General features: G+C 37.3%; 1 protein-coding gene across 1 annotated transcript in view; it reads right to left on the bottom strand.

Annotated features, from left to right (window-relative positions):
• BDP1 (B double prime 1, subunit of RNA polymerase III transcription initiation factor IIIB) overlaps positions 1 to 15,018 on the bottom strand; it is a 124,632-nt gene that overhangs the window by 41,384 nt on the left and 68,230 nt on the right. Inside the window, exons 21-26 of the mRNA XM_006900046.1 lie at positions 14,168 to 14,393; positions 10,922 to 11,100; positions 10,369 to 10,573; positions 4,452 to 4,591; positions 1,946 to 2,147; positions 1,008 to 1,201 (exon numbers count right to left, since the gene is read on the bottom strand). Of these exons, the coding sequence (XP_006900108.1) occupies positions 1,008 to 1,201; positions 1,946 to 2,147; positions 4,452 to 4,591; positions 10,369 to 10,573; positions 10,922 to 11,100; positions 14,168 to 14,393 (1,146 nt within the window). The remainder of the gene's footprint in view (positions 1 to 1,007; positions 1,202 to 1,945; positions 2,148 to 4,451; positions 4,592 to 10,368; positions 10,574 to 10,921; positions 11,101 to 14,167; positions 14,394 to 15,018) is intronic.

Here is a 15,018-nt window from a genome sequence, read left to right as displayed (position 1 = left end):
ATGTATTTTTGCCGTAACAAAAACAGAGTTTGTTATTGTTTAGGTGACGTCAAGTCAAGTACAACTCATAGCGACCCTAGGAACAAGAGACCTGAACCCTGACCTATCCTGTGCCACCTTCAAAATCTCTGAAACTGGAGCCCACTACTGCAATCACTGTGTCAACCTACCTGGTTAAGTCTTCCTCTTTTTTGCCATCCCCCTCTACCTTTCCAAGCATAATGTTCTTCTCTAAGGAATAGTCTTTCCTAGCAATATGCCCAAAGGATGTGAAATGAAGCTTCACCATCCTTGCCTCCAAGGAACACTCAAGGTACACTGTCTCAAGATATCTACTGTTCTTTTGGCAGCCCATGTGATGTTCAGTAATATGATCTAACACCATAGTTTGAAGGCATCAGTTTTTCTTCTGTCATCCTTACTCATCGTCCAGTTCTCAGCAGCATAGCAAGTAACTGAAAAGACCATGGTCTGAATTAAAAAATGCTGCTTAAGAGCCTTCAAAAAAGGAGAGAATTGAACACAGACAGAGAGTACTGCCAGGAGTTCAAAGTAGATTAACAAGAGGCTGCGCCATCATTATTGATGTCAGATGGAAAAAAAGAGAGGACAGAAAATTCCTTCCAATCAATGCTATTTTTGGAACTTTGGTTCCTTTCTACTTTATTTGAAAATTATGGAAGAGGAATACCTTTCATGTGTGTGTGCTATGCCATGTGAATTAGTACACTAATTACTTGATAATTACTTTTTTAATTAGTCTTCTTCTAAAACTAGCATACCCAAAATGTCTAGTACACTTAGAATTTTCAAGTTAGAAAAGAAATTTTCTAACTGGGGGGAAAAAATAGCTTCAGGAGATAGTAATCAAAAGTGGAAAAGAAACAGATCTGTCAATAACAAACGATTTCCAGGTCCAAGTTATGTTTTTGCTGCATAGGAAGATGAAATAAGACAATGATAAGGAGTAAGTGACTTCTGAAAGCACTTGTTGAATAAAACTTTACCTTGGTGGCTTACTGATACACTGTTCTTCAACTCCTGAAGACCTAGAATTATCGCCTATGGTTTCCTTTTCAGTACTTCCCAATGCTCTACATTCTTCAGAGTGTGAATCTTTTTTGGCTAAAACAGTCTCTTTAGGAACTACATAATCTTTTCTTGCTGAAATTTCCAGAGACGTCAGAAGTTCAGTCTTTTCCTTAAATTTAAGAAGAAATAAGTTCATGTTATCTTGGAAATAAATTTGGCCTTAACTTTTAAATCATACACAACTGAGGTTCTAAATTTTAATAATATAGACAAGCATAGCTTAACATATTCTTCCCAAAATCCAAGATCCCATAAAATACTTTAAAACACACACACACACACGGAAGTTGCTCTCCCTTTTGTTAATTATTTTACCCTCACGGCTTTAATGGCCCTGAATCCAAACTCTTTTTTTTTTTTTTAAATATGGAACACTTCACGAATTTGCGTGTCATCCTTGCGCAGGGGCCATGCTAATCTTCTCTGTATCGTTCCAATTTTAGTATATGTGCTGCCGAAGCGAGCACTGAATCCAAACTCTTGACACACAGAGTCACAGACTGGATTAAATAGGTGAGGCAGAGGACATGGCTCTATGCACAAGCTTTGTCCTGCAGGCTGGCAGCAGCAGCTGCAGCAGGTGGAGGGCACGCTCCACTCCCTCCCTGCTCAATTCTTGCTGTCTTGCTGCTGCCACAGCCCTGGCTGCTGCCAAATCTTCCAGCTTGTGCCAGCAACAGCAAGAAGCAATGAGGACAAACAGAAGGAGGCCCTGAAAAGGTCTTAATATGGTTATTTACTCAATATCCAAATCATACAAAATCCTACCTACATTGCACAAAATGTACATGTAATCAATACATACTTGTATCAGAAAGATATGAAAATTTCCATGAAAATTTTATCAACTTACTTTGAGAATTAACTGGTCATCAGAATTTTCTTCCTGCAACAAATTCTTTTCAGGCTTTATTGCCTCATTCTGAGCTGCCACATCTTTCTCTGTTCCTGGTTTCTTTCTCTTAGTGTGGGCCCTTTCCAGATTTGGCCTGGCCCTCTTGAATGACCGTCTCACCAATGGCGCTGGACTAGGAGTGTAAGGTTTGTGGTCCTCTCTGGAATTAAATACAAATCACACAGAAGAGCAAAACTCAAAATTACAAAATTAAATAAACCATTTTGGCCATAAAATTATTCTGTGTTCAAAGGATTAAAAAAGTTGGCTATAAAATCACACATGGCACCTACAACCAGGAGAAGATAAAATAGATGAATGGAATCTTTTAAGAATCAAATCCCTATGCACAACCAAAAACTTCTCCAACAGAGTAAAAAGGGAAGCCACAGACTGGGAAAAAAGTATTTGGTAATGACATATCAGGTAAGGGACTTATATCCAGAACTTATAAAATACTTGAGCACCACAACAAGATAAAGGTAAATACTCCAATAGGAAAATGGGCACAGGATATGAACAGACACATCACCAAAGAAGACATTCAGATGGTTAACAAGCACATGAAGAAATGTTCAAAATCTCTAGCTCTAGAAAAATGCAAATCAAAACGCCTATGAAATATCATCTTACCCCAGTCAGAACTGCAAAATTTAACAGAACAGCAAGCAACAAATGCTGGCGAGGTTCTGGAGAAACTGGAACCCTTATTCACTGTTGGTGGGAGTGTAAAATGGTGCAACCACTGTGGAAGGCAGTATGGCGCTTTCTCAAAAAGTACCATTTGACCCAGCAATTCCACTACTGGGAATATACCCCAAAGACACCATAACTGACATCCAAGCAGATATATGCACACCCATGTTTATTGCGTCTTTGTTCACAATAGCAAGGAGTTGGAAACAACCTAAGTGCCCGTCAACAAATGAACTGACAGAGAAGCTGTGGTGTATTCACACAATGGAATACTACGTTGCATTGAAAAACAAAGAACTCATGAAATATTATTCAAACTGGGTGACCCTGGAGGACATTATGCTGAGTTAAGTATCTCAGTCACAAAAGGACAAATGCTGCATGGTGTCACTGTTTAAAAAAGGACTGACTTCGGGGTTGGGAGGAGACCGAGAAGGATGGGTTCAACAATGTATACTGCATTGAAACAGATGAGGGAGAAAACTGTTTAAGAGGGAAAATTATTAGGGATTTTGGTCATGACAGGAATCCAGAGCAACAGCTGAATAGTGAAGTGGAACTGGAGCGAGGACTTGTAAAACAATGAAAGATTTTTTGTTTTATTTTTCCAAGAGGGTAGTGTACTAGGTGGGAGGGTTGGGAGGGGCGAAAAGTGCAACAATGAATGAATGAAAATCCAGTCTCTGTAAATTTTCATTGAAATTAATAATAAATTTTTAAAAATGTAAAAAAAACAAATCACACATGTCTTGTGCAACAAAGAAAGAATCTTTTTACAGAGAAAAGCAAACTGGAGGAATAGGGAGGAAAATCTGAGACAATGAGATTCTGTTAAATTTTGTACCGGTCTCTCCTCACAACATGTCCAAAGTATGTTAGACGGTGTAACCCTTTCTAGGACAAATCTGTTTGTTTTCCTAGCAGTCCATGGTATTCTCAATACTCTTCTCCAGCACCACAGCTCTAAGGCATCAATTCTCCTTCTATCCTCTTTGGTCATTGTCCAACTCCTCTGATGCATAACAAGTGACTGCGAAGACCATGGCCTGTATCAAATGCACCTTAGTCTCCAGAGAGACACCATTGCTCTTCAGTACTTTGGAGAGGTCCCTAACAGCAGACTTTCCCATGGCAATGCGCCTTTTAATTTCCTGGCTACTGGTGTGGGGGGGATTGTGTACCAGGGAGTTTTTCTTTTACTTTTCAAATAGAGGGGCAAACTGGGGGCCTGGGCGGGGAGAGAAGTGCAGCAATGAATGAATGGAAATCCAAAATCTCTATAAATGTTCATTATAATTATTAAAATTTAAAAAATTACAAAAAAGAAAAGAAGTAGAATGCCAGGTCAGCTGCCTATGAACCTCTGGGTAAATGCAAACTGCTAACTTCTTTTTTGGCAACTGAGCATACTGACTGCTTTCACTGACTTTAACTTCAGACATAGTTACTTCTAGTTGTAGGATTATTATAAAATTTCTTATTTACGAACTTCAATCAGCAGGTTACACATTACCCAAACAAAATGCAAAAAACTTAAGAACGTCTCTGACAACAACTAAAAGTTTTAAGACAGAAAAATGAAGATTTTTTGGAGAAATTACAAATTAAGAGACTATTAGTCATACTATACAATTGTTATAGAACACTTTATAAATATCACTTCATCCTTTGACAAAAATTTCCAAAGTATGATTTAAAAGTGATTATTTAAAAATCCAGCTTTAATCCTGGGCAAGTTTTTTGCTTTACTGACTAAAAACAAACTCACCTTGGGTTTTCATTTGAAGCATTATCTTTGTTTACATGAAGGCTTTCTCCAAGAACTACAAGACTCTGGCTTTCATTGATGCTACACTCAGAAACCTTGGAGGACACAACGTCAATTTCAGTTCCAATTTGAAAATCTGGCTGAAAATAATAATAAATAATAGTTTTAGTTTGGTTTTTATTGAGGAACATAGCTCCTAAAATATTTTATTCAGGAAAAAAGGTATTTAATAAGACTCAGATTGAGTATGCAATGTTCCTAGTTTGTTGCCCCCAAAATACTGTGTAGTTCAAGGAGAGTTTCAAGAATGATACAATTAGTATGTCTACAAAATATTTTTTAAAACAATAGCAGCAATCTGTAAGGAAACAAAGAAAAGTGCACACTTAGTTTTTAAAGTCTTTTTTTTTCTGTTGACATACAGATTATAACCATTTTAATCCATCTGTTTTCCCTTAGAAACGTAATAACTGAAAAAAAAGTAGTTCAAGTGGGCGTTTTTAGAAAAAAAAAACTTAAGATTTTCTAATTAATGTTGTTATGTGCCACTGCATTGACTACGACTCACATCAACCCTATGAACAATAGCGCTGAACCTTGCCTTGTCGTGAGCCAACCTGTCTCAGACACACCTGACATCACTGCCACAGTCACTGTGTAAATCCATTCTATTCAGGGCCCTTCTGACCTGCACTGACCCTCTACCCTTCCAAGCATGATGTCCTTCTCCAAGGACTCTGATCCCTCCTGGCAGCATGCAATATGAGAAAGAACTTAAAAAATCCTTACCACAAAGGAACAAACTGGTTTTATCCTTTCTAGGAATGACCTAATTTGTTCCCTTGGCAGCACATGGTATGTTACATATTGTTCTCCAACACCACAACCCAAAGGCATCAATTCTTCTGTCATCCTTAGTCATCATCCAGCTCCCAGATGCATAGCAAACAACTTAGAAGACCAAAGCCTGGATCAAGCACACTTAGCCTTTCTAAAATGACATCATTGCACATTAGCACTCTTGAAGAGATCCTTGACAGTAGATTTTCCCAAAGCAACTCACTTTTTGTATTTCTTAAGTGCTGATGCCAGAAGTGTTGATTGTGGATCTAAATAAGATTAAATTATTACCAACTCAAGGTGGATCATGGACCTAGGACTAAAACCAAGGACTATAAACTTCATTAAAGAAAAGCTAGGAACAACGCTAGAAGTTCTAATCCACAACATAAACAGTCTTCCAAGTATCCTGAAAAACCTACAACCAGGAGAAGATAAAACAGAAGAATGGAGTCTTCTAAGAATCAAATCCCTACGCACATCCAAAAACTTCCCCAACAGGGTAAAAAAGGGAAGCAACACACTGGGAAAAAGTATTTGGTAATGACGTATCAGATAAGGGACTTATATCCAGAATTTATAAAATACTTGAACAAGATAAAGATAATAATCCAATAGAAAAATGGGCACAGGATATGAACAGACACTTAACCAAAGAAGACATTCAGATGGCTAACAAGCACATGAGGAAATGTTCAAAATCCCTAGCTCTAAGAGAGATGCAAATCAAAACAGCTATGAGATATCATCTTACCCCAGTCAGAATTGCAAAATTTAACAGAACAGCAAACAACAAATGCTGGTGAGGTTGTGGAGAAACTGGAACCCTTATTCACTGTTGGTGGGAGTGTAAAATGGAGCAACCACTGTGTAAGGTGGTATGGCGCTTTCTCAAAAAGTTGCAAATAGAGATAATATTCGACCCAGCAATTCCACTACTGGGAAAATACCCCAGAGACCATACCTGACATCCACGTAGATATATGCACACCCATGTTTATCGCGGCTTTGTTCACAATAGCAAGGAGTTGGAAACAACCTAAGTGCCCATCAACAAACGAATGTATAGAGAAGCTGTGGTATATTCACACAACGGAATACTACACTGCGTCGAAAAACAAGGAACTCATGAAATATTATTCAAAATGGGTGACCCTGGAGGACATTATGCTGAGTGAAGTATCTCAGTCACAAAAGGACAAATACTGCATGGTGCCACTGTTGTAAAACAGGACTGACATCGGGGTTCGGGGAAGACTCAGAAAGACAGGATAAATAATGTAGACTGCATTGCAACAGATGCGGGAGAAAACTGTTTAAAAGGGATATGTGGTTAGGTATTTTTGTCATGACAGGAGTCCAGAGTGAAGGCTGCATAGTAGAGTGGACCTGGGGGAGGGTTTGTAAAACAATAAAAGAATTTTTATTTTACTTTTACAAGATGGTAGTGTACTAGAGGGGAGGGTTGGGAGGGGAGAAAAGTGCAACAATGAATGAATGGAAATCCAAAGTCTATAAATTTTTACTAAAACTAATATTTAAAAAAAAAATATTAAATTACTGGCAAGCTCTGATGGCCCAGTGGCAAAAAGCTGCACAGCAAGCCCAGAGGTGCATGGTTCGAATCCAGCAGATGCTCTGCTGGAGGAGGAACAATCTCCTCCTGTACCAGTCAGATCTGATTTGATGGTACACACACAAAAATAATAAAATAAATAAATAAAAAAGATTACATTATTAACAACTTCAATCCTTTCTCCATCTATCACAATGTGGTCAATTACTGTGGTGGTGAAAATCTTTGTTTCCTTGATATTGAGATGCAACTAATATTAAAGGTTGCCTATCTCTGACTTTCTTCAATCCTCCTAAGTTTCCGTGAGCAAGGTCATATCATCTGCAGAATGTAGGTTGTTGATGAGTCTTCCTCCAATCCTGATGCCACTTTCTTCTTCATAAAGCTGTTCTTCTTTCATTCTCCTTCACTGCAACCTCATGAATCATTCACATATAGACATACGGAAAAGGCACAGAGATGCCTGATGCACTGCCTTCTTGATTTTGAACCATGCAGTGTTCCGACACCCAGCTTCCCGGGCTTGGTATAGACTTTATATAAGTCTAATCAGGTGTTTGGGGATCCTCATGCTTCTCTACATTAGCGACAGTTTGTTGTGATCCACAGAGTCAAACACCTTTGTATAGGCAATGAAACAAAGATAGACATTTCTCTGGTACTCTCTGCTTTCAGCCAAAATCTATCTAACATTTGTTATAACATCCTAGTAACACAGCCTCTTCTAAATCCAGACTTTAGATCTGACAGTTTTCTGTGAATGTGCTGTTCCAGTCATTTTTTGGATAATTTTCAACAGACTCTTGCTCTCATGTGATATTAATGATATCGTTTGGTAATTTCCGCACTCTTGGGTAACCTTTTTTTGGGAATATAGATCTCTTCCAGTCAGTTGGCCAGGTAGTTGTCCTCCAGATTTCTTGGCATAATTTGGTGAGTGCATCCAGAGCAGCGTCTTGTTTGTTGAAATATGTCAATTGGTATGCCGTCAATTCCTGGGGTCTTGTTTTTCCCAGTTCTTTCAGAGCAGCTTGAACGTCTTCCTTCATTATCACAGGATCTTGCTCATACATTGTTTGTTGTTCACTAATTTCCATTTTGTTCATCTTTTTTGATGGGAGTGAATACATAGCTCTCCTCCAGTGAGTTGACCAGGTAGCTGTCTTCCAGATTTCTTAGCACAATCTGGTGAGCACATCCAGGGTTTCATTCTTTTGCTGAAATATGTCACCGTTTTTTTGGTCAATTTCTTCAGAGCAGCTTGAACTTCCTCTTTCATCACCATTAGTTACTGATCATATGTTATTTCCTGAAAAGGTACCAATTCTTTTTGGTACAGTGACTGTTAAGTCCTCCCATTTTCTTTTGATGCTTCCTGGATCATTAAATATATTGCCCATAACATCTTTAAGGATTGTATATCATAGTTTAAATTTGTTCTATAATTCCTTTAGCTTGATAAATACCATATGAGTTCTTCCCTTTGGACTTCATGATTCTAGCTCTTTGAACTTTTCATTATAATACTTTGCTTTGTCTTCGTAAGCTCCCCTTTGAAATGTTCTGATCAAGTCTTTAACTTTTCATTTCTTCCTTTGTTTTTGACTTCTCACTATTCTAGTGCAATATTTAGAGTCTCTTCTGACATCCATCCTGGTCTTTTCTCCTCTACTTTTTGTAACGATCTTGTTTTCTTCATGGATGTCACTGCTGATTAGCATTCCTCAGCTCTTTGTTCATTAGTGTTCAATGTCTCAAACTTGCCCTTGTGATTTTTAAATTCAGGTGAGATAGACTCAAGGTCTTATTTTGGTGGGTTTTTTTTATTTGTTCTAATTTTATTCAGTGTCAATTTGAACTTGCACATGAGTAGCTGAGAGTCTGTTCCACAGTCAGCAACTGTCCTGATTTTTATAGCTGATAATGAGCTTCACCAACGATTCTTTCCACAGATGTAATCAATCTAATTTCTGTGTAGTCCTTCAGGTGAGATCCATGCGTATAACTGCCATTTGTGTTTTCTTATAAAAGGTATTTGCAATGAATAACTCGTTGATTGTACAACATTCTCTCTCTAGTCTCATTTCCATTACTAAGGCTGTATTTTTTTACTACTGGTACTTCTTTATTTCCAATTGTTGCACTCCAGTCAATTATTACTATTAATGAATCTTGGTTGCATGTTCAACCAATTTCAGACTGTAAAAGTTGGTAGAAATCTTCTATTTCCTCCCATTTGCCTTTATAGTTGGTAGTGCAAATAGCTGAAGGGTAGTGATATTAAAAGGTCTTCCTTGTATGTGTATGTATGGATAATATCCTGTCACTCAAAGTACTGTACTTCAGGATGGATCTAAAATGGTCTTTTTGACAATAAATGGGAACCTGTTCTTCCTGTTTCAATCCTGGCATAGCAGATCACATGATTATCAAATTTGATGTACCCATATCAGTGTTTCTCAGCTCACCAATCCCTAGAGTGTCAAATGTGTTCCATTTCTATTTTATTATTATCAATTTTAATGAAAATTTACAGAAACTTTGGATCTCCATTCATTCATTGTTGCACTTTTCTACCCTCCCAATCCTTCCCCCAGACCCCGTACCCTCTTCTCTTTGAAAAGTAAAAGAAAAATTCTTTCATTGTTTTACAATCCCTGTCCCCAGGTCCACTCCACTATGCAGCCTTCGTTCTGGACTCATGTCATGACAATAATACCTAATCACATATCCCTTTTAAACAGTTTTCTCCCTCATCTGTTTCAATGCAGTATACATTATTTCACCCATCTTTCTCAGTCTCCCCCCCAAGCCTGATGTCAGTCCTGTTTTGCAACAGGGACACTATGCAGTATTTGTCCTTTTGACTGTGATATTTCATTCAGCATAATGTCTTCCAGTGTCATCCATTTTGGATAATATTTCATGAGTTTATTGTTTTTCAATGCAGCGTAGTATTCCACTGTGTGAATATACCACAGCTTCTCTATCCATTCGTTTGTTGATGGGCACTTAGGTTGTTTCCAGCTCCTTGCTAGTATGAACCAAGCTGCAATAAACATGAGTGTGCACCCATTTCTTTTTTTAACAATATTTATTTTTAAAAAAAGAATAATTATTTCTTTTTTAATTGATATCAGTCTCTCTAAAAAAAAGACCAGTTAATGACAGTTCAAAAAGTGGTATTACTAAGCATCAACTAAAAAATACGTGCTTCTGTATTTCTTGACACAGAAAGCCACTTAACATAGTCAATAAAAGAAACTACCAAATAACAAGTGTAAAATGAATTTATTATTTAAACTTACAAAACTAGTCATGAACAAAATAAATCTAGTAAGATATATGATAAGGTTTTCAGCAGTAATCTCAGAATGGTGAAATTAGGGGCACTTAGTATTATTTCGCATTATTTTATACTGATTGAGCATTTTTATAATAAATATTCATTAGTTAAGAAAAAATGTCTATTTCTACTTTAATCATGTAACAATAACTCACCATAGGAGGCAACTGTTTAGTCTCATCTTTTTCTAACACTGGCTTTTCTTCCTTAGTTATGTCTTTACCTTGACCTTTTTCAGATATTTGCCTCTGTTCAATCCTTCTTATGTTTGGTTTTGGTCTCAGAAGTCGGCGTCGCACTGGTTGAGTAGTTTGGACCTCACTTTGTTTTATTTCTTGTAAACTGTTTATATTACAAGCACTAGAAAATCAGGCAGAAAAAAAAAGGAGGAAGCTTGACTTTTAAAGGGCTAAAAACTAATGTAAAAGTATAATATCTGATTCTCTTACAATCTCTCTTTAAAAATATTCCTGTACTATTAAAGAAAAAGTAGATTAAATTGCCTGCTGATTATAAATATAGTATGCAGCAGTGCTACTCAGTAACCCACAGGGCTGCCAGGAGTCAAGATTGACTCAAAGGCAATTAACAACAATAATACTCTATATTCACTTAAAAGAATACACTTTAAAAGTAATCCGAATTAAAATGAAAAAATATGCTAAAAAGTGTCCTCATAAGATAATTTTTTAAAATATCAATGTTTACCCTATAGAAGCTACTAAGTCATTTTCCTGGGCTTCTGTAGTCTGAGACTGCTCCGGTGGCCCAACAGAATGTGAATGTGAAAGGTTCTCTTCAGTCTGTACACATGGTATTATCACAGCCTTTTCTTCCTTGTGATCTGATTCACTTTTTTCCCTTGGTGTCATTAGGGAAACCATATCCTAGAAGAAAGAGAATTGTTCCTTTTAAGTGTCATACAGGGTTGGTAAAGACAGACACAGAAACTTCCATATCCTATAAGCAAAGAAATAAATTAGTACAATCTTAATAGATAGCAATCAGACAACTATTTATAAAAGTTTTAAATTCTAAGAGCATTTATAAAAATTTATGCTATAAAAATATTCCAACAATTATCTAGAATTGTATATACAAGTAAATTTATCATTGTAAAACAACAAAAGAAAATAAACAAAAAACAAAGTACTATGATCAAGAAAAGTATTCAATGTAGCATTGATTAAACACATTCTAAAAATCTTTGCAATGCAAATAGAGATACCATTTGACCCAGCAATTCCACTACTGGGAATGTACCCTGAAGAGACCATAGCTGACATCCAAGCAGATATATGCACACCCATGTTTATTGCAGCTTTGTTCACAATAGCAAGGAGTTGGAAACAACCTAAGTGCCCATCAACAAACGAATGGCTAGAGAAGCTGTGGTATATTCGCACAATGGAATACTATGCTGCATTAAAAAACAAGGAACTCATGCAATATTATTCAAAATGGTTGACTCTGGAGAACATTATGCTGAGTGAAATATCCCAGTCACAAAAGGACAAATATTACATGATGCCACTGTTGTAGAATGGGACTGTCCTTGGGCTTGGGGAGAGACTGAGTAAGATGGGTTCAATAATGTATACTGCACTGAAACAGAGGAGGGAGAGAACCGTTTAAAAGAGAGATATAACTGGGTATTTCTGTCATCACAGGAGACTAGAGCGAGGGCTACATGGTGGAGGGGACCTGGGGGAGGGTTTGCAAAACAATGAAAGAATCTTTTCTTTTACTTTTCCATAATTTTTGGACTCATGTACTTATAACTTGTTAGTCAAATTTGTGTCTTCTAGGTTGCAACACCCCCATGATACATCTTCAAGGATATGAACATGTACGGCCAAGCACAATCAATAAGAGTGCATCTAAATTCCAAAATCAATCTCCATAATAGTCTATGTGTTTCCTACTGCCAAAGGGGCCCTTTAGAGTAGTGAGAGAAGATCTTCACCCTGAAACCCACAGCGTCCCTTTTCAGCAGGAAGTAGCTAAGAGAATACGCCGTCCCCTTTTCCTTATGACTCAGGGTGAATTCTCTCTCAGGGAGGAGTGATAGGGAATGGCAAAGGACACACTGACAAAGAAGATTAATCAGAACTGGCTTTGACAAGCACTGTGGCATTTGGACAAGAACAAACTGGGAGGAGGGTAGAGAGAATAGTGCAACAATGAATGAGTGGAAGCCCAAAATCTCTGTAAATGTTTATGAAAATTAATAAAATATAATTATAGAAAAAAATCTTTGCAATGCAAAAAACAAATTCATTGCTGACTAGTCAGAATTGACTCATAGCTGATCCTCCATTGGATTTAAGAGGCTATAAATCACACAGCAGGAGCTCTGGTGGCCTAGCAGTACGAGTTGCACCACCAACTCAAAAACATATTGTTTGAATCTACCAGTTGCTTTGAGGGAGAAAGATAATCTCTTTCCATGTAATTTACAGCCTCTGAAACCTCACTCAGAGGGTCAGTTCTGACTCAACAGCACGTAACAACCAGAACAAATCACACAGAAGTGACTGCCCATCTTCACCTTGTGATGGATTTGAACCTCCAAAGAGGTATAGCCTTTGGGTTAGCAGTGCAACTGCCTATGGACCACGTCAGCAGAGAAGAGCTACGGAGCCATTTAAAATACGCTAAATGTCCATATATGTTCCAAAAAGAAGTTCACAATGTCTTATCAAGTAGAAAAATGAAAAGGTGAACTTTTATGCTATTTAAAAAAAAAAACAGAAATATATGTATACATTATTAATACATCTAGAGAGAAAAGCAAAGAGGAATATACTCAAAACTTCTATATGATTAACTTGGGAGGGAACATCATAAAAGACTCTCAAATTATAACCTCTCAAATTATAAACTATGTGCATCTTTCCAACTTGAAACTTTCATAACCAGAAAAAAGAACTGATAAGATAAATGAGTTCCCTATTATAAGATGAAATGAATAAATGCAAATATTGGTATACAGTAAAGAACTAAGATAGGTTGTGATGGTGGTGGTGGTGGTGGTTATGAAGTGTTGTCGAATAGCAGGCGACTCATGGCAACCCTATTAACGAAAGACCTGAACACCTGTTTAACTTTCGTCATTTCTCTAAGCTCACAGAGTTTCCAGAGGCAAGCTATTCTGGAAGTGGGTGCCATTCCTGCTTCCAAGCTTGTCTGAATCGGGGAGCTCCACCAAACACTGTCCACCATGGGTAACCATTATCGCATCTGACAGATCAGTGTGACAGTGTAAAGCATTATAGCAATCATAAGTTACTTCTGTACAGCAAATGGTTTAGCCAGTTCAGGATGTCAAATAATATTTCAAAGTTTCAGACACAATCTTAATTATGGAATGAGTCAGTGATGTAAAATAATCTTCTCTAATACATTTCAAGTTTTTAATATTAATAGTATCTTTATTAACAGTAATAAAATAAGGAATTATTACACTAATTCTTGCTATAAAGAAACTTATTAAAAATTTGCTTATGGCTGCAGTGAATAAAAGTCAGAACCTGAACTAGAAATACATTCACTTGACACTTGTTCATCCATCATCAGATATCTGAAATTCTCACACAAGGTATGTGAAATAATGAGGGTAAGCAGAGGAATACTACTACACAGGAAAAATAAGAAATATTTGTGAAATTTTAATTCTGTGTCTTTCACTTTAGTAACACTAGCATTTGACGTTAAGCCATTTTGAACTCACAGTGATCCCGCGTGTGTCAGAGTAGAACTGTGCCCCATGGGGTTCCCAGGGGTCGATTCTACAAAAATAGGCCTTTCTTCCAAGGACCTCTGGGTAAACTTAAACCACCAATCTTTTGGTTACCACAGACAGCGTTAACTATTTGCACCATCCAGAGTATTGCACAGGATTATAATAATAAAACACAATTAAAAAAACACTCCCCTTTAAGGATCACTCACATCTTGAGGTTGGTCATTAGTTTGTTTATTCTTCTGTTGTATTACAATAGTCTCCATTTCTGATTTCTCAGTTTCTGATTTCTTCCCAGGCACACATCTTTCTGCTTCTGTAATTTCTCTCTTTAGAGTTGCTCTTGATAAATTCGGCTTTGGTTTTTTGAATCGACTTCTCACAAAAGGTTTAGTTTTACTTTCAAAAGGCTTCTGTTCTTGAGGAAGAGAGCTGCTTTTGGAACAAAGAATTAAGCTTTAGAGTTAACTGAAGGGACCATGGACAACATTAGAAACTGGCAGTAGCATATATTACTAATTCTGAACAGATAATTGGTCTACATGGTAGATGATGAAAAATAGGAAAGTGTGACCCAGGCATGAGCCCAAGATATTAACACTTCTGCACAGAACAATATAGAGGGTGGTTGTCAAACTTAGACTGATTTAGTATACATTACATATGATTCTCTGTTTGTAATTCTCACAATTAACTGTCAGAATTACCTCAGCCCTTGCTCCCAGCCTTCTCAAAACTATAACTCTTGGTTACTTTAAAAGCACACACTTGTCCACCAGATGCTCTGCCGGGAAAGGAGGGACAATCTCCTCCTATACCAGTCAGATCTGATTTGACGGTACACAGACACACAAAATAATAATAAAACAAACAAACAAACAAATCTTTAAAAAAAAAACAAAAACAAAAACACACTTGGGGAGCTCTGGCGGCCTAGTGGCAAGGAGCTGCAACTACAATCCCAAAGGCACATGGTTTGAACCCACCAGATGCTCTGCCAAGGGAAGGAGGAACAATCTCGTCCTGTACCAGTCAGATCTGATTTGACGGTACACTCACA

This window comes from Elephantulus edwardii, unplaced genomic scaffold, assembly GCF_000299155.1.
Source record: "Elephantulus edwardii isolate Elephantulus edwardi_28Jun2011 unplaced genomic scaffold, EleEdw1.0 scaffold00271, whole genome shotgun sequence".
Lineage (NCBI taxonomy): Eukaryota > Metazoa > Chordata > Mammalia > Macroscelidea > Macroscelididae > Elephantulus > Elephantulus edwardii.
Note: the sequence above shows the minus strand (reverse complement) of the source record. Positions and strands in the feature narration are given on the sequence as shown.